Source organism: Astatotilapia calliptera, chromosome 19 (genome assembly GCF_964374335.1).
Source record: "Astatotilapia calliptera chromosome 19, fAstCal68.1, whole genome shotgun sequence".
NCBI classification, from domain to species: Eukaryota; Metazoa; Chordata; class Actinopteri; order Cichliformes; family Cichlidae; genus Astatotilapia; species Astatotilapia calliptera.
In genome coordinates this window covers 22,930,102-22,954,645 of record NC_137440.1, presented here as the reverse complement: position 1 = coordinate 22,954,645, position 24,544 = coordinate 22,930,102, and the positions used below count along the sequence as shown (strand labels likewise).

At 40.4% G+C, this 24,544-nt stretch overlaps 2 protein-coding genes, 2 long non-coding RNA genes and 1 gene segment (V, D, J or C); 3 read left to right on the top strand and 2 right to left on the bottom strand.

Annotated features, from left to right (window-relative positions):
* Positions 1-24,544, top strand: part of LOC113012033 (immunoglobulin lambda-1 light chain-like) — a 110,396-nt gene that overhangs the window by 47,130 nt on the left and 38,722 nt on the right. The window lies entirely within an intron of this gene.
* Positions 1-24,544, bottom strand: part of LOC113012022 (immunoglobulin lambda-1 light chain-like) — a 60,169-nt gene that overhangs the window by 11,536 nt on the left and 24,089 nt on the right. The window contains exons 1-2 of one of the 3 annotated variants that reach the window (XM_080293851.1): positions 12,250-12,340; positions 11,829-12,157 (exon numbers count right to left, since the gene is read on the bottom strand). The exons of the other annotated variants lie outside the window; for them this stretch is intronic. Of the exons in view, the coding sequence (XP_080149977.1) occupies positions 11,829-12,157; positions 12,250-12,301 (381 nt within the window). The 5' untranslated portion in view covers positions 12,302-12,340. Of the gene's footprint in view, positions 1-11,828; positions 12,158-12,249; positions 12,341-24,544 lie in introns of those variants that run through there. 3 annotated transcript variants of the gene reach the window in all.
* Positions 1-24,544, top strand: part of LOC113012025 (Ig kappa chain V region 3315-like) — a 42,057-nt gene that overhangs the window by 9,658 nt on the left and 7,855 nt on the right.
* On the top strand, positions 12,434-13,774 carry LOC145422445 (uncharacterized). The gene is made up of 3 exons (XR_013903732.1): positions 12,434-12,585; positions 12,898-13,014; positions 13,655-13,774. It is a non-coding gene; the product is annotated as an uncharacterized LOC145422445 (long non-coding RNA).
* On the bottom strand, positions 14,813-16,819 carry LOC145422447 (uncharacterized). Its single transcript, XR_013903735.1, has 3 exons — positions 16,386-16,819; positions 15,662-15,833; positions 14,813-15,569 (listed from the first exon to the last, which is right to left on the bottom strand). It is a non-coding gene; the product is annotated as an uncharacterized LOC145422447 (long non-coding RNA).

Below are 24,544 nucleotides of genomic sequence, written 5' to 3'. Positions count from 1 at the left end.
TTTCATTCAAAATCATGTACAGATCTGGTAGGCAAAATCCAGATGCTGATGCTCTCTCTCGCAGGCCACATGGAGAACTCTCCAATGACCAGATGTCCCAAAAGGAGAGGGAGAGAATTCTCCGATTTGCCCAACATCATCTGGATCAGTCTTCCTCAATTTCCATCGATCAACACACAGTCAAGGCCCTTTGTGACCGGCAGCTCGTTTATAGTATGGCTGAAAAGATGTCCACCACCGCACTCATCCAGTCACTAACTGCCCATGCCGACAGTTTGCCTGACAGCTTCGTCAACGACACTCAGTTTGCACCTCCTGTTGTTCCTCAGCTGACGAATGCTGAAATCGCTGAGAGACAGAGGGAAGACCAGACCCTGAGGCATGTCATATTGCTGCTAGAGACTGGGGAAAGCCCACCTCCCGTCTTGCGGGATGAACTCCCAGAACTGCCCCTTCTACTCCGAGACCAACATCGCCTGGAGCTCCAAAACGCCATTCTCGTGAGGAGGAGGCAAGTTGGGGACCAGCTCTATCACCAGTTAGTGTTACCTCAGAAATTTCGGGCTGAAGTACTGTCAGAACTGCATGACCAGATGGGTCATTTGGGCATCGAACGTACTCTTGACCTCGTACGTCGAAGATTCTACTGGCCAAAAATGGCCAATGATGTGTGGAATAAAGTGAAGACATGTGAGAGATGCACCAAACGAAAAGCCTTACCTGAAAGAGCGGCACCCCTGGTGAACATTCGAAGTTATCGACCTCTGGAACTGGTTTGCATGGACTTTTTATCACTGGAACCCGACAGGAGCAGAACCAAAGACATCCTGGTAATAACAGATCACTTTACCAAGTACGCTGTCGCTGTCCCCACTCCAAACCAAAAAGCAAAGACTGTCGCCAAATGTCTCTGGGACAGTTTTCTGGTTCATTATGGTATCCCAGAAAAGCTCCATAGTGATCAAGGACCAGACTTTGAGTCACGCACAATAAAAGAACTCTGCAAAATGGCTGGAATTCACAAAATAAGAACTACACCATACCATCCACGAGGAAATCCAGTCGAGCGCTTTAACAGAACACTCCTGAATATGCTCGGAACACTCACCACAGAAGAGAAAACTCACTGGAAAGATTTTGTTAAGCCCTTGGTCCACGCATACAACTGCACCCGGAGTGATGTTACTGGCTACTCACCCTATGAGCTCATGTTTGGTCGACAACCTCGCCTCCCGATTGACCTGGTCTTTGGACTGCCTGTGGACGGCAATCAACTGACTCATTCGCAATATGTCCAGAACCTGAAGTCAAATCTAGAAAAGAGCTACAAAATTGCCAATGGCAATGCGGAGAAGCTCATGGAAAGAAACAAGAGCCGTTTCGACCAACATATCACCCCCTCTGAACTGGACGTTGGTGACAGGGTGCTGGTACGTAATGTGAAACTCCGAGGCAAACACAAAATCGCAGACAAATGGGAACCAGACATCTATGTGGTGGTAAAAAGAGCAGAAAATCTTCCAGTGTACACTGTCCGACCGGAGAACAAATCCAAACCGATTCGTACTCTACACAGAGATCTCCTATTACCATGTGGATTTTTGCCGCATTCCACTCGAACCAACCGAACAACTGTAAAACCAACCAGGAAGCAGTCATTCAACCCTTCTGATGAGGACTGTGCACAACCTCAGTCAGACGATGAGGATGAAATGATACCGCATCAATGGTATGATCCTGTATCAGAGCCTCTGCAATTCACCACTGTCCACAATCTGCCAGAACCGTCATCCGCCGTTCCAGCCACTGAACCTTTACCATCTGATACACCAGTCTGTGAACCTGCTACGCTCCCTTTGCCTCCTCTTGAGCCAGCAGAGAGCGAAACCCCTGACTCAGAAACCCCTGTCAAGGAGGAAGCTCCTGATACTGTGGAATCAGAGGACAGTCTGTCCTCTGCTGAACCTACCAATGTTGAATTGCGGACTGAGTCCAGTATGTCCTCTGCTGCTGATCTACCATCTAACTCTGACACCTCCAGCTCTGAACTAGAACCTCTGAGAACATCAACTCGGACCAGGAAACCTCCGGACCGGTTACAATACTCTACGCTTGGTCAGCCCATCTTGAAGAGTATTCAGGCACTAGTCCATGGCTTAACCACTGCCTTTACTCATGCACTGGAGGATGAAGAGGACCATCTGCTTACTGCCACTGAACAACCTGTCATCCGGACCCAACCACCATGTACAGGGACGTACATGAGATTGAGGGGGGAACCTGTAACCCATATCAACTACTCCCTGTCACATGACCCACGTCAGCTGATTTGAGGTCCCTCTTCTGATTGGCTCCTTCCATGTCGTGGCAACTCTGAAAACCGGCTGTGGAGGGATACTTCCGGGTTCGACTCCTGCTGTGGCTGTGAGCTTATGGCATTTAGAGCGGTATTGGAAAACAAAGCGTTTTCTCCCCTCAATTCATCTTTAAACTTTAAACTCAGCGGTCAGGTTTTTTTTCCCTCTTTGAATTGATCTTCTTCATATTGAAGTGGCGAGCCGGTAGGACCATTCTTTCTTTTCCCCCACTTAGCCGTCTTTGGATTACGGACATATTTCCCCCTTGTATGAAGCTGGACCCTAAGGAGGAATACCTTAAAAGTGAACTTTAAAAAGAAAAGGACCAAAAAAAGGACTCTTAGCAAAAGGACTCTTGCACAGAAAAATCACAGCACTGATTTTGTTGGGTCTAAACTCAGACCCCGCTGTATCCAAGACTTATTCCCATGAAAGAAAAGCAAGGCAACAGTGTTCGATCGATTTCTTGCGCAAGGGAGGCCTCTCGTCTGTGACCAGCACGTTGAAATGACCACACTGGTGGCCTCCTCTCGCCGCCTTTTATTGACAAACTTCAAACAATAGTTTACAAAACACCTCCCCTTGCAACCCCCCTTTGGTTACAAAGACAAGGCACTGTATGTAAATGTATACACTGAGTGTGTGTGTGTGTGTGAGAATGTGTGTGTGTTATGTGAGAATGTGTGTGTGTGTGTGTTGGTCAAAGGGTCATAAAACCTAAAAGCAGGAACAACATCCTTGGTCATAAAGAGGGTAGTCTTCCCCCACACCCAATGTATGGTTTACCAAAGATAACACAGTGAAACCATACAAAGGGTAGGAAGCTCTACCAAACATCAAACAGATCTTCAAGTTAGGATGTATCTACAATAAAACCTCCCCCAGCACAGAGTGGCTGGAGAGGTGGTCAGGATCAAAGGAATGGCTTTGATCCTACTGCTTAAACTAAGACTATACAAATTTAAGAAACACAATGGCGACATTCAACAATTAGACTTAACATTTCCCTCCTTTTTGTCATTGTATACTTAAATTTCAACTTATGCACCCTTTGTTTAGACAGTGTCAGTGTAGATTTCATTCATGCACAGTAAACTACATCCTATACATAAGCAAATCAGTATCAACAGTTCAAAAAACAGGAATTAATATTTTCAAAAGAAGATGCCACCAAGGACCAGACGGTAACCAAGCTATCCAGTCTTGTGGCGGATCTACTCCCGTCGTGCAATTCATTATGTATTTCTTCAAGTACACAACTGAATGTCAAAGGTCAAACAAGAAGAATCATCATTCTCAAAAATCATATGTCACTACAATCCAACTGTATACAGACATAGGTATTTAAACGCATCAGTTGACTTTATTGTTTGTCCATGTGGCTCTCAGCTAACTTCAAAGCTGCAGCCTGGTCAACACCCTTCTTTATGACTCCTATCAACCCCCCAAATCTTCTCACTGTAGGCATCCTGTGGGGGTTAGAGTCAACTTGTGAATTATCTGCATTTACAACTCTTCTCCTGTCCTGTTGTCACCACAGAAAAAGCTTTGTAAAGGAAATTGGATCCAGCTGTTTTGATCTTCTTGGCTCAAAACCTCAAGTGTTCATGATGTAAATGTAGACAAAAGGCTTCTCTGTTTACATCCTTCTTGCAAAAGACAAAAGAATAAGTGATGTTGCCATGTTCCATGGTTAATCTCCAACTTGGGCTAATCCATTGTCCTTCGTACACATAGGCAATTGGCCTGTTTCCAGTTCGTTTAACTGTATAATGTCCTGCAACAAGTCATATTCTTTGAGTCAGACGAGCAGGTCTGTCTCACCAGAGCAGTTCACCTTCCCAGCTACTGGTGAATCAACCTTCCATTCAGGTTATGAGGAATTGGAAAGTTGAAAAGTTGGCAGTGTTCCTGGATGTGTTGCTAAAGCAACCAAACAAACTGTCTCGCTCCAAGTGATGCTATCCGGTTGTGTTCTTAAACTGCCACCAGTAGTTGTTGAAAACCCATGCTGGTACTGGGTGTGGTTTGCTCTGTTCCAGTGCGCTCCCTGTCATCCCACTCAGGGTCCACAGGCACAAGAAGATGCACAACACATTCCCAGCCATTCTGATGAGTACCTGTGGCTCAGTTGGTTTCTTCACCGGATTGAGACGAGGGGCCCTGGAGGCTTCCCCCCCCTTTGTTCCCGGTCTTCCTGCCACTTACTCCGAGCTGGCCTGGATGTGTGTCACCTTCTTGCAGTGCGCTTGATATATCCAAGTGTTCCTTCCGGCAATCTTCACTGCTGTGGTCGTCGTCAGCAGCATCCGATATGGACCTTCCCACCATGGACTGGACCAGCACTTCCTCTCCATGGCCTTATCAACATCCAATCTCCAGACTTCAGACTCTGCTCCTGCGGAGAAACAGAATCATCTGGCAGATCATTTGTTCTCATGACTACTTTACTTTTAAACATTTTCAAGCATCTAATCTGCTAATATGCTCTCTCTTCTGCTTTTCTATCATCACTACAGAAGACTGGAACTCTAAATGCTCTAACATGTGTAATCTCAAAGAGTCAGACCATTCTCTGTTGGAGTAATCCTCATGTACTTATTCTATACAGTCTAACCATGTCCTGCCTGTCTTCCTAAATCTTAACTTTACTGTCTGCAAAAGTTTTTTTTGTTTTTTTTTTTAAAGTATTTAATAATCCTAGAGTGAGTATAACGACTGCTCACCTCCCTCCTGTTTGAGACATGGCATAGCCAATGGCCCAAAATAGCAGCAGTCTTATACAAATTATTAGGCAGTACTGGTTTATCACACAGATAAAAAAATCATCCTGCAAGCTTGCTCCCTCTGTAAGTCACAACTATTGTCCTGCAGTAGGTGAGTGGGCCTGCATGTCTGCTAATGCTGTACTGATAAAAGGTTAACACCATGTTTAACTAAAGCTGCCTCTTTTGCGATCTTATCTGCAAAAACTTTCCCTAATGCAACCGGATCTTTCCCTCACATGTGTGCTGCACATTTACAAACGGCAATTCCACTGGTTAATAACGCTGCCTCCAGCAGATTTTGCAAGAGTTTGGTGTGTTCTGCAGGTTTCCCTGTTGAGGTTGTCATACCTCGTCTCACTCACTGCACTACAAAGAAATGTACAGTAGCAAATGTATACTGCCTATCAGTGTATATTGTCTCTCTACAGCTTTACACGCTTCCGTTAAAGCTAGCATCTCTGCTGCTCAAGCAAATATGAAACATGCTAGTTGTCCTACATAGATAACTCTCTCTCACTGTCTGCTACAGTAAAACGTGTTCTAGTCTGTCCCTCTGCTGTTGTAAAACTCAAACCATCAGCAAACCAAACCTTTCCCTCAACGAGTGGCACATCTATTAAGTCATCCCTCAGCTTACACTTCTTCTCCTCGCGCTCTCTACACTCATGAGAAGTGCCCTCCTCCGTTGGCAAAAAGGGTTGGACAGATTCAGAATTGTGCACCACTTTATGGTAATATGTGTGGTTGTGAGAGTAACATTAAAGACAAGTGTCTTGTAGGTGTCAGAAATGTAAGTTTAGTCTGCAGTAGTAGACATCTACCTCGTGTGGAACTAACAATGTCAAAAGGTGAAATAAACTATTGAAACATTGTACAGCTTAAACTGCTGCACATACTGATCTCACGCATGGAGGTAAAGCACGAGCAACTAGAGCTAATCTTTTAGGATAGTAAGTTACTGGCTTCACTTGTGGAAAAAGTGCTGTTAGTTATTTTACAGTCACCTGGCATTTGTGCTGTTCACAGAACCACAAGTCCATCGCTGGACCTCCTCTGCGCTGTCACTTTCTGGAGCTTGGCACGCTCCCTCAGGTTCCATTTTCCAACGCTGCTGAAGATTTAACCCTAGAACACTATCGCTATAAATAGTAACACGATCACTAATGCCGGGTGATTTTTACCCGATATAATATAACCAATGAAAAGTAATCAAATATATCAAAATATGACAACACATGACAAATTAGAGTGGTCTTCTTTTACTTTCAACTGTGCCATGTCTAACAAAATGAAAAATAAAACTCCTAAAACAAAATAATGACTCTGGAAAGCTGGTCTTTGGTCCACCCATTCCTGGGACATTTGAGACTTCCCTGGTGATGGCACAGGCTCCTCGACACGCAAACAGCTTAGTTGTCTTCCTTAACGTCAACGTCGAAACTCTTTCATCTTATTTAAGATTTGCTGTGCAAAGTCTCCTCGTGACGATCCTTTGGAAGACCAGTAACACAGCTCTCTGTGCTGAAGGTGATCTCCGATCCTCCTGAAAACTCTCTCCTGGCCTCAGCTTCCATCTTGTGGACGATCCTCTCAGTCACTCCTTCTCGTCATGGCACCTCACGATATCTACAAATTAAAAAATGACACTCCTCTCGCCACACGGCTTTCGCCATGTGTCAACTCCCCAATGAGACATGTACAAGAGTGTTGCACAGTCTCCCTAAAACAATCTCCAGGGTTTGTCCCTTGGAGCAGCTTCACTCCAAGCTGTAACCCTGTGTAAAACATTAATCAGCACTTAAATGTTCAGCTTGTTTAGCTCCCAGCTCCTGTATCACAGAAGACAAAGTCTTAAATTTAAAACAACTTCACATTTGCAACCAACTGTAGATCATAAGAGTAATAAAGTATTCAGCATCACAGAGACAAGTATCATTGCAGGTTTATTCTAAACCCATTAAACTCCTACTTTTCCCCATAATTTATTCCAAATTATTTAACATCTCAATGTTATTCCACATTGTAATCAGTGAACTTCACTTATAGGCCATCAAAGCCTCATCTGAACATGGATGCACCACTTGCATAGGTTTAATACTTGTAAATAAACAGCTAATCACACAAATCACTGCAACAATAATAGAAAACATTGTTTAATGTTACTTCTGGACCCCACCTCTTGACGCATGGACACTCTCATGCGTCAACTCACCAAACCTGGATCCCTGCCTTAAAAACTGGCTCCACCAGGAGCCTGCATACTCACCATCATGGCCTGGAAAACAAGATCTGGAAGTAAAATCAAACTTCACACTTATAAACAAGTATATCACAAGGGTAACAAGCATTCAGCATCAGCAAGACAAGTGTCATGTGCAGGTTTTCTCAAATCATTAAATCACTATTGTTACCATAATTCGCCTCAAACATGGATCATCCCATGTGCTCAGTTAACATTAACGTAATCGGTGACTTCCCTTAAGCAAAGTCACTCCACTCATATATTATTATGGGTCCAAAAGTGGCCAGCAAATGAGCCCATAATAAACTATTCCATAAATATCGTAATCTCATATTTGTTTTACTCATGTCACTTGTCCACTTCTGCTGAATGCTACATGCACTCTCAAAGAAAACAAAACCTGAAATAAAGAAACAAACATCCACCAGTTGTTCTGCTAAAAACCACATCATCAAATCACATGAAAAACTGCAATGCTGTAAGAAAAAATGCAAATGTTAGCGCTGCGCAGGTGTGTACACACTTTCTCACAGTAACTTCTGTGAGTACCACAAGCCCATGAATAACACACCTCTGATAGATTCACAAACATAAAAATGGCATTTAAAAGGTTAAACCATCACGCAACCTCAGATGTTGCTATCATCTTTCTGCTCCTGTAACAGAGACACACACAGAGATACATCCACACCTTTGTCAAGCGGGGGTTGACTTCACACAATGGTGTTAAGTCAGTCAGTCAGGTCCCCATTTATTTTAAAATTCTTACTCATTCACTCAGTGATTCCTTCTTTAGCTAATTGTGGAAATTATCGTCGCATCCGTTTCCACGCTCAGCAAAACAACGTCATTTCAAAAAGAAAAATAATTTAGACTGGATTTTCTCGCTGAATCCTTTTGGACAGGAACTTGTCTCAAATAAGTGGATTTCTCTTGAGCCCATTTTAATTTTGGAGAAGCTCACTTTGCAACAGTTTTCTCGACGACGCTTCGATTCTGATCGTGCTCAAACAGAGATCATCAAACAAAACTTTCAGTGCACCATGAAAGTAACAAAATAAAAGAAAGAAAATAAAGGAAATCAAAGGAAAGAAAGGCCTTGTTTAAGTCATGACACGTGTTCTTCATGCCAGGGGGATAAATCGTCACAACCCAATTGGCAGGCTCAACTTAAATAACAAAAGACAAATCAAACAGCCAGTTTAATCTCAAACATTCATCCAATCAGCCATACACACAACATACAGCATAACCCTGTTGTCTTAGCACATAATAAGTTTTAGTTCTCATGTAACTAAATGTGTGCCATGGTAAAACTTCTTCACACACCAGAAACTCACAATCAGCTCACTCAGCTCACTCATTTAAGACCTCTCATCAGCATTCTGTTTCCTCCTCTATGATGCAACCATCTGTCCTCCTATAATATTCAGTCCACTAGTCTATGTATCACTTTCATCTTACTAGTGACTTGGACAAGATGACAAACAGAATCTCATGCTTAAGATGCTGTCTGGTCTCATGAGTATCATTGTATGTGTATATGCATGTGGGGTTAGTATGGTTAATGCATTTTCAGTATGTTTTTGTGTTCATCTCTCACCACACTTCCATTATTCTCATCACTGCTTAAAACAACACACATCTCTCTGTTTTTTTTCTTTAACTGTACTTTTCTCCAAAACAGAAAATAGCATTACAGCTGTTTCAGACTGAGAAACACCAAACACTCTTCGTGCTATCATTCATCCACACAACTATTTTATTTCTTTTTGTCCACTGGGCAGGTGACATGCAGAATCACGTCTGCCCCAGCTGGATACCTTTCACACACACCATGACGTCAGACACTCTCACACTCATGGAATTGATCAGGAGAAAAACTTTCTTCATCTTCACACTCTGTTACAGAAACACCATATGTTTTGTTTTGTTTTTTTTTTTTTTTTTTTGTGTTGTGTCAGGGATGGATATGTAGTTGTAACGTTTGTGTTCACTAACTTTACTTTCTGTTTCCTACCCTGCCAAGTCTGTCTTGGACTCAATGCTGCTCCTAATATGCCTTTGATCTCTCCTCCACTTCTGCCTCTGCTCTCTCACGCTCTTCTCTGACTCTACTTTCTGCTAACATTCTTGCTTCTCTCCTCTTCTGAACCTGCTCCAGCCACAACTTAGCAACTGCTAACTGCAATTCCTTCCTCTGCTTCGCTTTACCTGTTTTACCTGCTACACTTACAGATATTCTTTCTACCAGCATTTTACACTTAACTTCCACTAATGTCCCTTCAAATCCACATTTCTTATACCAACAACCTACATACTGCGTGCTGCCTGGTAAAACTTTCTGCATAAATTTTACATCTCCTTCTAAGGCAGACTTACACATTTTATTCTCCATTACAAGACAACAATCAGCCACACTCACGCAGACCACGTCTGGCCCGCACACACACACAACATAGGCCTATCGCTTGCGTCTGCACGCACAGCTAGCGCTCTCTGTTGAAAACTCTCAAACGCCCCATATGGCGGAGAATTCAACCTTCGGACACTCTCCAACGCCCCAAATGGCGGAGATTCCGGACTCTGAACCTAGGTTCTCTCCACGCCCCAAATGGCGGAGAACTCTCTACGCCCCAAACGGCGGAGAAGCCTGCGTCTCTCTCACGCGGCTAGCGCGCTCCCGGACTCACGTTTAACGCACAGCCCGTAGCCGCTCTCTATTGTTTTGGGTCCACGTGCGCTCTCGTGACCAGCGCTCCCCGGGACTCAAACGTTTCACGCAGAATCACGGTGACGCGTATCTAGGATCCCACATTCATTCACACGGTTATAGAGACGCTCTCTAAGGCCTTCTGTACTCACTGTTTGTTTACGTTCATGGGAAGAGTCTCTGGATCCCGTCAATCGTCATCCATCCCGAGGGGAGGTCAGGCGCAAACTTCCCGGCCTGGTGGCAAGCCAAAAACACCAGGGCTTTACGTCAATCATCCCAGACGTTGCGGTGGCGTCCTCTCCCTCTCCTCGGTGGATGCAATGTGTTAGGCTCCGGCTCCGAAGGACCAAATAAATGTTGGGTCTAAACTCAGACCCCGCTGTATCCAAGACTTATTCCCATGAAAGAAAAGCAAGGCAACAGTGTTCGATCGATTTCTTGCGCAAGGGAGGCCTCTCGTCTGTGACCAGCACGTTGAAATGACCACACTGGTGGCCTCCTCTCGCCGCCTTTTATTGACAAACTTCAAACAATAGTTTACAAAACACCTCCCCTTGCAACCCCCCTTTGGTTACAAAGACAAGGCACTGTATGTAAATGTATACACTGAGTGTGTGTGTGTGTGTGAGAATGTGTGTGTGTTATGTGAGAATGTGTGTGTGTGTGTGTTGGTCAAAGGGTCATAAAACCTAAAAGCAGGAACAACATCCTTGGTCATAAAGAGGGTAGTCTTCCCCCACACCCAATGTATGGTTTACCAAAGATAACACAGTGAAACCATACAAAGGGTAGGAAGCTCTACCAAACATCAAACAGATCTTCAAGTTAGGATGTATCTACAATAAAACCTCCCCCAGCACAGAGTGGCTGGAGAGGTGGTCAGGATCAAAGGAATGGCTTTGATCCTACTGCTTAAACTAAGACTATACAAATTTAAGAAACACAATGGCGACATTCAACAATTAGACTTAACAGATTTATTATTTAATTGTGGACATTTACGTTGTGTGTTGTGTTAATTATTTTGTTCCATTTCCCCTTTCCCCTATTTATTCAATATATTTTTGGTACAAGACATTGCAGTTTTTGGTCTCATCATTCACACCATCTGGGCTCCATAAAGAACTATTTCTTCTGCGCGTCAGTCAGTAAATTCATCCATTGACATAAACTAGTCCTTAAATAACTTAGCGTTACACTGGGTTGTTCTTATTTTCTTTAATCAGTGATGAATAGAAAGATGTTCTAGCTTTACAGAGGGCTTTCTTATAATGCAGCAAACTAAAGCTAAAAGATGATCTTCTAACTTTGTTTTATGCCATTTTGTCTCCAGCTTATAAGTTATCTGCTTTAAGGTGCGTGTTTGAGAGTTATACCACAGAGTCAAGTACTTTTGATTTGAGGATCTCTTTTTCTCATGAGCTACAGTAACCAGAGTCATACTTAGTGAGGAGGCAAAATTATTAACAAGATGATCGACCTCTGTTGGAGCAGTGTTCAGGTAGCTGCCCTGCTCTATGTTGGTACAGGGCATTGAAAATGATAAAAGGGAGTGAATATTTCAGAATTCCCCAAAAGAAGTGTAGATGAGTATTTAGTGCTTGGTGAGGTTACTGTCAGCTCTGTGTTCACTGGTCTGTGTCAGAGTTTCTTCCTCTTCAGCAGCTGCAGTCAGTTTCTGCTGTAACAGCTCAGTTTCTCTGCAGTCTGACTGAGGGAGGTTTTTGTACGAGTACAAATCACTGTGTGAACACATAAGCACTGTTTATTTCATGGGCACTCTGACAGTAGTAAACTGCTGCATCTTCAGTCTGAACTCCACTGATGGTCATAGAGAAGTCAGAGCTGCTTCCACTGCCACTAAATCGAGTTGGTGTTCCTGACTGAAGCTTTTTCGCATATCTTATCAGGAGCTTTGGAGTCTGTCCAGACTTCTGCTGATACCAGAATACATAATCATCATCATCAAAATCTCTGTAAACATCTTGGCTGGTCCTACAGGTCAGAGTGACAGTGGATCCAGGAGTAAATGTCACTACTGGAGGTTGAGTCACAGTCACCTGACCGCTGCATCCTGCAGACAAAAACAAATCATTCATTTATCAGCAGAAATCAATGAGAGAAAAAGCAGCACATCATGTTTGAAATGTTGCTGAGTGAATGAACCTGTAAAACAGCAGCAGGTCAGCGTCCAGATGAGGATGGTGATGAGAGTCATGGTGGTTGTGCTTTCTGCTGTGTTGACTGACAGATGTGAGTCCTGCAGCGTTGAACTCACAGGACTATAAACCTTCTCAGTTCTCTGGAGGATCAGCTGATGATGCAAAGCCTCCTCTCTATGGAAATCATTTCTCTGCTCTCAACACACTGAAGGCAACGTAGGCACAAAGTCAGAAGAATAATTGATTGAATTAATACCATTAATAATTTTATGCCATAGAGAAAAACATATTTGGAAACATATTTACGTATTTTTAACACCTGGATTAAAATGGCACTCTGGTCTGTATGCTCATTTTTGATTTTGATATCATAAATACAATATACCTGTATAACGTTCTTAAGTATATTGTCATAGTTTCACAATTCATGCCTTTTTGAGGCATCTCGCGTTGCTGTTTTAAACAGTGTTTTGTGTGTTTTAAAAAATTTATATGTGTAATGTGAAAATTCCGTTTTGTCGTTCAGTTCTTAATACTCAAAATACAGTAATGACAATTATGATTTAAATTCATTAAATAATTTTAAGTCACTTTAGTCAAATCGTCTTCTGCATTTAATCAGGTGTACTGTGATGTTTTACTTGAAAAAAAGGTTCATTTTCAGTGGTTAGAGGTTTGTTCAGAGTGCAGGAGGTTTTTGTACGGCCACTTAATGAGTTTGTATCACTGTGGTGGACTTTTGGTGGAGGAACCAAACTCATCGTTGGCTGTAAGTACCAGAAATTCGTAATTTTTGATAAACATAGTATTTATTAAGCATTTAAATCAATCTATTAAACAGAACTTCGATTAAATTCAGTGATTATTATTAATGTCATGGCAACATTTTGGAAGAAACTTTTCTTTAATCAATATTCATTCAGTCTTTTAAGGAACTGAACTTACAGAAAACAAATTTTGATGGTTTTTTGGGTTCATTTCACTTTAAATATTATCCGGTTACAATAATAAAATCTGTGATAATGACGTTTTAGCTGACTTTGATTTAAAATGTATTTTTACTCAGGAATTATAAAATAAAAACAAATATTGAATTATGTTTTGTCGACTTATATTAGAAAAAAGAAATTAACTCAGTATATTTAGATCAATTTTGTGTTCATGGTTGATCAATTTTAAATGAAGTTTAAAGGAAGTGAAAGAAACAGATGTGAAGTTTTAACTGTATTCTCATGAGTGCTTTAGCTTTGTCAGTTTCAAATAAGAAAATTATCACAGGGTCAAGTTATTAACTGTAAAACATCATGAAATAATAAAGGTTTGATCAATAATCACTAAATATATATTTATTCCTATGTTTGTACATTTGTATCTCTTTTTTCGGTTGTCTTCAACCTTTTCTCCTCCAGCGGGTGTGGTGAGGCCCACCCTCACTGTCCTCCCTCCATCCAAAGAGGAAGACAAACAGAGTAGTGCCACTGTGGTGTGTTTGGCCACCGGGGGCTTCCCCTCAAACTGGAATTTGGGCTGGAAGGTGGGGAGCACCAGCACATCCTCAGGGGTTTCAACCAGCCTGGAGGTCTTGGGGACAGACGGCCGCTACAGCTGGAGCAGCACCCTGAGCCTCTCCGCAGACCAGTGGAAGAAGGCGGGCTCAGTGAGCTGTGAGGCCAGTCTGAGTGGACAGAGTCCCGTCACTCAAACCCTGGACCCTGACCACTGCTCATAGTAGAGCTTCAGCAACACTTCCTGTCTGCATATGATGTGTTTTATATTTTGATGAAGCTACATGTTTCTGCTGTTGCGATATTTCTGCAAACATTTGACTTTCTAATGATGTGCATGCTAAGTTTATCAGCTAATATTATCCATGTCGACTTTAAAAAAGGGTGTAATAAAAGTAAAAATCACAAAATAAAATCACAGCTTAAGAAAAATCACTTTTGTTTTGTTCTTGGGGAGAAGCTTTTAAAGGCTTATTTGTGTGCAAAGTCAGCGATTGCTGTTGACCTTTGAAACAAAAGATAAAGATACAAAGATACCAACTAAAATCCAGCTTTATACTGGTGAAGAGTTGGAATATTTTCCATCACGAATGTAATATGGTCTTATATGTTGCAAAATGTAAAGTCGCTGCTGCCCTGCTACAGCTGAACTTTCAACCTCCCAAATCCAACTTTAACACCTGATTCCAACCCTCTGGTAGGAAACTGAAAAAACAAATACAAACAACATGTTCATGTATGGAATGCAATCATTGTTAAGTTCAAATCAAAGTAGCTGATTAAGTTAAAAACTGTGTACAGGGTCTGGGTTCAATATTTGGTTTTGATGACTAGATGAATTTTCTGTGCAAGTTTTTTGACTAAGACTTGGATTTTGAGCCTCTAAGCCCATCCAGTCTGGTTTTCTCAAGGAATTAATACTGCAAAAATCTGACTCAAAGTATCATCAAAGAACAACACATGTTCTCTTGCATCCCTTCGTGGCCTTCTGGCAAACTATAGAATTAATATTAAAATTTTACTAATCAAATTAATAAAATTAACCAAATACATTTTTCTGCAATTTTTGCTAGTTTTCGTTATCCCGATCATGTGGCGGTTTAATTTTGACCTTGTTGTGACCAATTAGTTTTAAATATGTATTTATGTATGCTGTGATATAAAAAAGTATTTCTTATAATTTGATTTTATTTAAAATGTGAAGCACCCTATAACTTTGTGATTTAAAATGTACTGCATAAACAAAATTATTTTCATATTACCTTATTATCCACAGCAAATTAGAAGTAATACAAAATGTAGTGAGATAAGCATAATATGTTGCAGATTCTAAACAGTGTTACTTAATTTAAAATCTTCTTAATAATGTGATCAGGAATGAATACATATTTTAGTTTCCACCTCTGAAAGTTAACTCAGTGAACCAGTGATGCATGCCAGAGTCTGTATCAGAAGCTCACAGCTGCAACACTGCAAATAGTAACTGAGGGAGGTTTTTGTACGACTCTGTATCACTGTCTGCGCTGTCCTACATATGCTCCCATACAGTAGTAATCTCCTGCATCTGCAGCCTGAACTCCATTGATTGTCAAAGTGAACTCAGGCTCAGATCCACTGCTGCTGAAATGACTCGGAGTACCAGATTCACGGCTGCTGATTTTGTAAAACAGCAGTTTGGGAGGCTGTCCAGGTTTCTGTAGATACCAGCTGAGATCATTATCAACTCCTTTACTGGCTGTACAGCTCAGAGAGACCGTCTGTCCCACAGCAGCAGCTTTAAACACAGGAGACTGAGTCACAGATGAACGGGCATCTGATCCTGGAAATTAAAATATGTTACTTTGTTAAAATGACAGTGTGATGTAAAGTACAACATAACAGAGAATATAACAGAACCACATCACTCATCACCTTGAAGTCTGAGCATGATTGTGATGAGCAGTGAAGTCAGTAACATCATCATCATTATGAAAAATCTCACTGTCAGAGACTCTGCACAGATGTTTCCCGCTGGTTCTTCTTAAACTGGTTTAGGATCAGTGAAGCGCAGCAAGCATTCAAAACAGAACCTACAAACAAATACCTGTTTGTGTGTGTGTGTGTGTGTGTGTGTGTGTGTGTGTGTGTGTGTACGTGCGTGCGTGCGTGTGTGTGTGTGTGTGAGAGAGAGAGAGAGAGACTAGTTATTCTCATTGCAGTTGAAAACTCTACACCCGCAGCCTTCAGCCAAAGTGAAGAAATTTTTTATGCAGCCATGAATCATTGTGTAAACACTTCACTACCATGGTAACCCACAGTAATAATCTGCAGCATCTACTGCCTGAAGATCACTGGTGGATAAAGTGTACTGAGAACCAGATATACTGCCTTGGAGTCAAGATGGAGTTCCTGAGTTTGGGAGGCTGTCCAGGTTTCTAAAGGTACTAAGTCCAGCAACTCCCTGTGGTGCTGACGGTCACAGTCCCTTACAGGCTTGGCTTAACAGAGTTAGAAAACTTTTGGCAAATGACTTTGAAATGAGGACTAAAATGATGTGAATCTTGAGGAAAAAACAACAGAAAATGTATCAGGTTAAATCAGAGAAAGATGAGCAGCACAAACAGAATTAAAAACAAACAAATAAAAAAACTCTCACCTTGACTCAGAAAGCCAAACATTATAACCTGAGTTACTGGAAACATCACTTGACCCTGACCACTGCTCAGAGTAGAGCTTCAGCAGTTACACTGCGACTCAGTGTTTTCTGTTTTTGTTTTAAGTTTTATTCTGGGAATTGTGACTTTCTGTCTTGTATTTCCTCTTTTACCTCTTTTAAAACACCCACGTCCAGTGTTCAGTGTTTTGGGTTTTGCATCACTGTTGTCTTGTCTAATTAGGTTCAGCTGTGTCTCCCTCCTGTCTGCCATTTTCTTGTTACTTTTGTGTGTATATTTAGTGCGTGGTTACCTCTGTTCTTCGTTGCCGTTACATGTATTCCGTTACTCCCCAACACTGGAGGCTATAAGCAGATTCTGTTTCTGTGCTGTGATGAGCTCTGAAACATGACTGAAACTCTTCAAATAAGCCATTCCTCTGCAGATGATCTGTTAGCTGTTTGACAACTACTCTTTCAAGAATGTTTGACATGAAAGAAAGCTAAGACTAATTAGCTAAGACTGCTGGGTCAAGAGAAGGCTTTTTAAGTAACTGTTTAACTACTGCCAGCTTGAAGGCCTGTGGTACATAGCCGATTACTAGAGACAGGTTGATCATGTTTAAGATTGAAGCATTAATTAATGGCAGGACTTCTTTGCGCAGTCTTGTAGGAATGGGGTCTAAAAGACACGTTGATGGTTTGAGGAAGCAGTTACTGAAGTTAACTCAGAAAGACCAACTGGAGAAAAATGAATATTAATGGCACTGAAAGTTGCTGTAGATAATGTTACATCTGTGAGACGATTATGAGTATTTTTTCTCTAATGGTTCAAATTTTATTTGTGAAGAAGTTCATGAAGTCATTTCTAGTTAACATTAAAGGAACGGTTGAGTCAACAGCGCTCTGATTTTTTGTCAGCCTGACTACAGTGCTGAAGAGAAACCTTGGGTTGTTCTTATTTTCTTTAATCAGTGATGAATAGAAAGATGTTCTAGCTTTACAGAGGGCTTTCTTATAATGCAGCAAACTAAAGCAAAAAGATGATCTTCTAACTTTGTTTTACGCCATTTTGTTTCCAGCTTATAAGTTATCTGCTTTAAGGTGCATGTTTGAGAGTTATACCACAGAGTCAAGTACTTTTGATTTGAGGATCTCTTTTTCTCATGAGCTACAGTAACCAGAGTCATACTTAGTGAGGAGGCAAAATTATTAACAAGATGATCGACCTCTGTTGGAGCAGTGTTCAGATAGCTGCCCTGCTCTATGTTGGTAAAGGGCATTGAAGATGATAAAAGGGAGTGGATATTTCAGAATTCCCCAAAAGAAGTGTAGATGAGTATTTAGTGCTTGGTGAGGTTACTGTCAGCTCTGTGTTCACTGGTCTGTGTCAGAGTTTCTTCCTCTTCAGCAGCTGCAGTCAGTTCCTGCTGTAACAGCTCAGTGTCTCTGCAGTCTGACTGAGGGAGGTTTTTGTACGAGTACAAATCACTGTGTGAACACATAAGCACTGTTTATTTCATGTAAACTCTGACAGTAGTAAACTGCTGCATCTTCAGCCTGAACTCCACTGATGGTCATAGAGAAGTCAGAGCTGCTTCCACTGCCACTAAATCGAGTTGGTGTTCCTGACTGAAGCTTTTTCGCATATTTTATTAGGAGCTTTGGTGTCTGTCCAGATTTTTGTTGATACCAAAACATGCCCTGATCCCCATCAGTATATCTGACAACAGCTGGGTTGGTCCTACAGGTCAGAGTGACAGTGGATCCAGGAGTAGATGTCAGTACTGGAGGTTGAGTCACAGTCACCTGACCGCTGCATCCTGCAGACAAAAACAAATCATTCATTTATCAGCAGAAATCAATGAGAGAAAAAGCAGCACATCATGTTTGAAATGTTGCTGAGTGAATGAACCTGTAAAACAGCAGCAGGTCAGCGTCCAGATGAGGATGGTGATGAGAGTCATGGTGGTTGTGCTTTCTGCTGTGTTGACTGACAGATGTGAGTCCTGCAGCGTTGAACTCACAGGACTATAAACCTTCTCAGTTCTCTGGAGGATCAGCTGATGATGCAAAGCCTCCTCTCTATGGAAATCATTTCTCTGCTCTCAACATACTGAAGGCAATGTGGGCACAGAATCAGAAGAAAATTGATTGAATTAATACCATTAATGATTTTATGGAATAGAGAAAATATATTGGAAACATATTTATGCATTTTTAACACCTGGATTAAAATGGGAGTCTGGTTTGTATACTTACTTCTGATGTTGGTATTAACGAATACAATATACCTGTAAAACTGTCTTTATTATATTGTCATAGTTTTGGAATTCATATTTCTTGAACTGTTTCTCTTTGCTGTTTTAAACAGTTTTGTGCACATGTGGTTTTTTTAAATAAATATGTGTAATGTTAAAATTAAGTTTTATCTTTCAGTTCTTAATACTAAAAATACAATTATGATAATCATGACTTAAAATCATTAAATACTTTTAAGTCACTTTAGTGAAATCATCTTCTGTATTTAATCAGGTGTACTGTGATGTTTTACATGAAAAAAAGGTTCATTTTCAGTGGTTAGAGGTTTGTTCAGAGTGCAGGAGGTTTTTGTACGGCCACTTAATGAGTTTGTATCACTGTGGTGGACTTTTGGTGGAGGAACCAAACTCATCGTTGACTGTAAGTACCAGAAATGTTTAATTTTTGCAACTATGAGCATTTACAAAACATTTTATAAAATTTTTAAAAGATATTTGATTAAGTTTGGTAATTGTTGTTGATCATTTTCATTATTTGTGAAACAAAGTTGATCTCGCAGTCTGCAAAATAACTTCCCAAAGATCAGAACTCATTCAGATTTACAAATATCAGAATTTATGTTAAGAAAAAAAAAACCAAAAAATCTTTTGCTCCTTTTTCATTTTAGGGTTCTCTGAAAAGTTAATTAATATCCTTTTAGTATTTTCCAGTTAAAATATTTCAGGTTTGGTTATTTTCACGCTGTAATTGTCAAATATGTTCATCTATTTCTTTATTGTTTTTATTTTGAAAATAACTTTTTTCAAACATTAATTTATGGAATCCCCCCAAAATAAAAAGGGTCAGTAAACACAGACCAGCTTTGAGTTCATGGATGATTGATTGTACTTGTAGTTTAAAAGGAAGTGAAAGAAGCAGATGACACAGTTTAAACTGTACATGAGTGTTTCAACTCTGTGAGTGTAACATTAAAAATTATCACATAGATGAGTTATTGACTGTAAAACATTACAGAAATAATAATATTGAGCAATCAACAATGATTAAAAACCATGTAGGTATTTCTTTCCTGCTTTGATTCTCATGTCTTTGGTTGTTCTTCTCCCCACTCTCTCCTCCAGTGGGTGTGTTGAGGCCCACCCTCACTGTCCTCCCTCCCTCCAAAGAGGAAGACAAACAGAGTAGTGCCACTGTGGTGTGTTTGGCCACCGGCGGTTTCCCCTCAAACTGGAAGCTGGGCTGGAAGGTGGGGGGCACCAGCACATCCTCAGGGGTTTCAACCAGCCTGGAGGTCTTGGGGACAGACGGTCACTATAGCTGGAGCAGCACCCTGAGCCTCTCTGCAGACCAGTGGAGGAAGGCGGGCTCAGTGAGCTGTGAGGCCAGTCTGAGTGGACAGTGCCCTGTCACTCAAACCCTGGACCCTGACCACTGCTTAGAGTAGAACTTCAGCAACACTTCCTGTTTGCATATGATGTGTTTGATGAAGCTACATGTTTCGTTTGTTCTAATTTTCATGACTCTCTATTGTTTATTGTGCATGCAGATGTCATCTGTTTATTCATATTGTGTTTTCAAACCATGCTATAAAACGCAAGTCTGCACCACAAAATAAAACCCCAGTTTATGAAAAATCACTAATGTTTTATCCTTTTATTCTTTATCAATGAGAATTTATAACTTTATATTTTCCAACCATGCACAGAATGCTCTATGTGAGTTCCAGAGGGCAACACTATAACAGTGTTTTACTGAACAGCTGAGTTACAACTTGTCACTCACACACTGAGAAAGCATCCTTCAGCACTCACAAACTTTCAATTTCTTAACAATTTGGACACTGTTTTTCTCACTCATGCCTGAAAAGAAATCAAAAAACCTACTCATTCTTGACTTCTCTGCTGTTCAAATGTCAACCTTTCTGACAGATGTGTTATATTTTGCTGCTTTGCACAGTCCACTGTTGCTTTAGACAGAGCAACTGTCAGCGCTTCACCACAGAGTCCATGATCCTGGACTTTCACAAAGCTGAAAGGAGTAAGACAGCAGGGTTATTTCAAGAGACATTCTTATTTCTCTTGTGTTCATTTTTAACCCATGATTATGCATTTTTATTGCGATTTAAAGCCATTTTTATAATTTAACCAATTAAGAAATATTACAGAAACAATCTCAAAAGAAATGAAAATGATTTGGTGGTGAACAGTTTTTTCAACACAGAGGTTTTAAAATGTTTGCTTTACTAGAAAAAAAAAAGTGGTTAGATGCTTGTTCAGAGGTGTTTGTGCCACTTAATGACTTTGGATCACTGTGCTGGACTTTTTGTGGAGGAACCAAACTCTTCAGTCATTATAAGTACCCAAATCTATCAAGAATATAACTGCATCAACAAGACATTTACTCTCAAGTATCAGAACTTTTTTTTTATTAATATGAAAATAATTTAAATAATTTAAATATATTTATATAAATAGATGATGTCTACTGAAACCTAACACCAAAATAAATAAACAGATCACTGCTTTCACTTCACCAATTTGTTACATTGATGTAATTTAAAAACTCTTTGCAGACAAACAAGGTTTTTATTCAGCTAACAAAAGAAAACTGATGAACATGAATAAGGCTCATAAGTATACTTATGAGCCTTATTCATGTTCATCAGTGCATCAGTTTTCTGACCTCACAGTTGTCAAGTATACTTTTCAAGTATACTTGACAACTGTGAGGTCACTTTTCATTTCCCTTCCATTCTGTTGTATAAAGTGCAAGTTTTGCAACTTTAGAAAAACAATTGCATATTTGGAAAACATCTTTTAGCGGGTTTGTTAAATTTATTCATGAACAAAAACTTACATAAGTTACATAGTTATATTGTATGTGGTCTGTAGATTTTTATAGTTTATATATCAACACTGAAAAAATCTAAATAATAAAATACTCACATCATCACACTCTACATTAGACTGTTTTTGCTGGTAATCTTAAAAATATGTAAAGTAAAACATTTAATTAAATTCAATAATATGTAAATTATATCAACTGGGCTACATTAACCATAATCATATACTTAAACACAATAATAGATTATTTAAACTCAAGTTAATGCTGCATCTAAAATCCATTAATTTGATTTAATTTCTTTCATTCATTGTGTTTCTGCTTGATGACTCTGACTGTCTTTAGTGGACCAGTTATTCTCATTAGTCTAAATTACTGTGTGAACACTCCACCATCATGCCAACACAGAGAGTAATAATCTGCAGCATCTCAGAAAACCCAACATGACAGAGTTATTGGAAAAATCATTAAGTTTTCTGTGTAAATCCATTAAAAAGAAGAAAAGCTTATGTTTGAGGGATCAAGGTCCAGAGGGGCTTTTAATAAATTTAGGGGTCCTAGAGGAACCCTTCTGAGGCAGGAGGTGTTACGCCCCTCTGCAGCCCGTAATCTCCTTAGTGTGTTCAGTTGTTGCTAATTGGCCACACCTAGTCAGGTGTGAATAAGAGCATACTTGAGGCAGGCTTTCCAGAATGCTCACTGGTCTTTGCCTTGGTGTCACCAGCCATTTCAGCCAGCCTGCTATGCCATTTTAAGATAAAACCTCTTCTCACTCACACTCCGGTATTCATCTCCTTTTTCATGTTGCGGCTTTTGAGCCGGGTCATAACAATTGTCAGAGTGAACTCAGGCTCAGATCCACTGCTGCTGAAATGACTTGGAGTACCAGATTCGCATCTGCTGATTTTGTTAAAAAGCAGTTTGGGAGGCTGTCCAGGGTTCTGTAGATACCAGCTGAGATCATCATCAACTCAGAGAGACCGTCTGCCCCAAAGCAGCAGCCTTAAATACAGGAGACTGAGTCACAGATGGACTGGCATCTGATCCTGGAAATTAAAATATGCTTTATTAAAATGACAGTGTGATGTAAATTACAGTGTAACAGAGAAAATAATAGAACCACATCACTTCTCACCTTGAAGACTGAGTATAAGTGTGATCAGCAGTTGAGTCAGTAACATTATCATCATTGTCATGAATAACTGTCAGAGACTCTGTACAGACGTTTCCTGCTGGTTCTTTTTAAACTGGTCTAGGATCAGTGACGCATAACAAGCGAAAGTGAAATCATCCCTCATCTCTCTATAGAATTTTTTTAAATTTTATTTTATCATTATTCTCTCAATTCCAAACGATCATTGATCTTTTCTGATAAATTCTTATTTGGATTTATAAAAGGGGTTTTAAACAGCTCTTTCAGCCTGAATATCACTGATGGTTGAAGCATACTGAGAAATAGATCCACTGCCACTGAATCAAGATGGAGTTCCTGACAAGCAATTTAATGCCAAGTATGTACAAAGTTTTGTGGTTGGAGCTTTGGAGGGTGTCCAGGTTCCTGAAGGTACCAACTGAGATCATTATCAATATCTGAACTCCCTGCAGAGCTGATGGTGAGAGTCCCTTCAAGACTGACAGACTTTGCTTTATTGGTTTGAGTTTTAAAAAAAAAAAGTTATTGTCAAAGGAGTCTGAAATGATAAATAAAATTATTTCAGTCTTGAGGGAAGAAAAACAGAGAATATATCAGTTAAAATCCTTAAGTGTTTTTTAATGACTTACAGCAACATAAACAATAATTTAAATATTCATGAATTTTAAATCTTTAAATCTTACAAATGTGACAGAGACGATTCTGACCAGTTCGAAGGAGAAGAGCAGCAGTAACACACTGAGGCTAAGCTGGTAGAGCTGGTTGAAAGGAGAAGTGGACTCTGCAGAATCATCCATCATGACCACAGACAGTCCCTCTGCAGGAGACAGTGTGCAGGGTACAGCGAATGCTAAAGTCCAGGTGAGGACCTCAGTGTGAGATGAGCACACTCAGATCAATATGAATTTCAAAGTTTTTAGAAGGGAAGAAAAACTTTGTGTGTGAGAGAACAACACTACCAGCACCCCAGTACAGGGTGTCTGAATCGGCTCACAGTCTAACTAAATCTCTGATTATAAGAGTGTTACCCAGGAAGCAATACAAAGCTTAGATGGGGTGAGGGAATAAGCCCATTACTACCTCTTGATCAGTGTGCTTGGAATAACTGGGTTCAGTGTAGTGGTTTGAAAAAGAAAGCCCAGGGGGTCTGTTTCTTTTAGAAGGCTGGAGTAACCTGTAAGAGCTGTTTATACTAATGTGGATTAATACTCAAATGTCCAGTTTTTCATTTGAGAAACAAATAAATTCTGTTGTAAAAGCCAGCTTCTTCCAGCTCAGGGGCCCTTGTTAAAATTAAAAACCTTTTGTTATCTGCTGACTTTGAGAAAGTGAGTCATGCATTAATTTCATCCAGGCTTGACTACTGTATTAGTGTTTATTTTGGTATCAGCCAGGCTCTGCTCTCTCATCTTCAGCTTGTTCAGAATACTGGTGCCAGATTCTTGACAGGCACTTATAAACACAACCATATTTCCCCAGTCTTGGCTCGTTTACACTGGCTTCCAGTATGTTATAGAATTGATTTTAAGATTTTATTACTTGTTTTTAAGTCTCTAAATGGATTAGCTCCATCATACTTCTCTGATCTTTTAACCGAAATACTTCAAACAGCACTCTTAGGTCTGCCGATAAGTTACTTCTGACTGTTCCTGTGAAGGACCTGGGTCGAGGGACTGTCTCAACTGTATGGACTTGTTTATGTTTGATGGGGTGTGTGTCTATTGTACTGCTGTCCCTTGTTTCCCTGTGTAGTGGTGTGTGTGTGTGTGTGTGTGTGTGTGTGTGTGTGTGTGTGTGTGTGTGTGTGTGTGTGTGTGTGTGTGTGTGTGTGTGTGGAGCACGAGCACTGGGAAGAAGACACGGCATGGGAGTTGGAAATGCATAGAGATGTATTGTTGTGTACTAT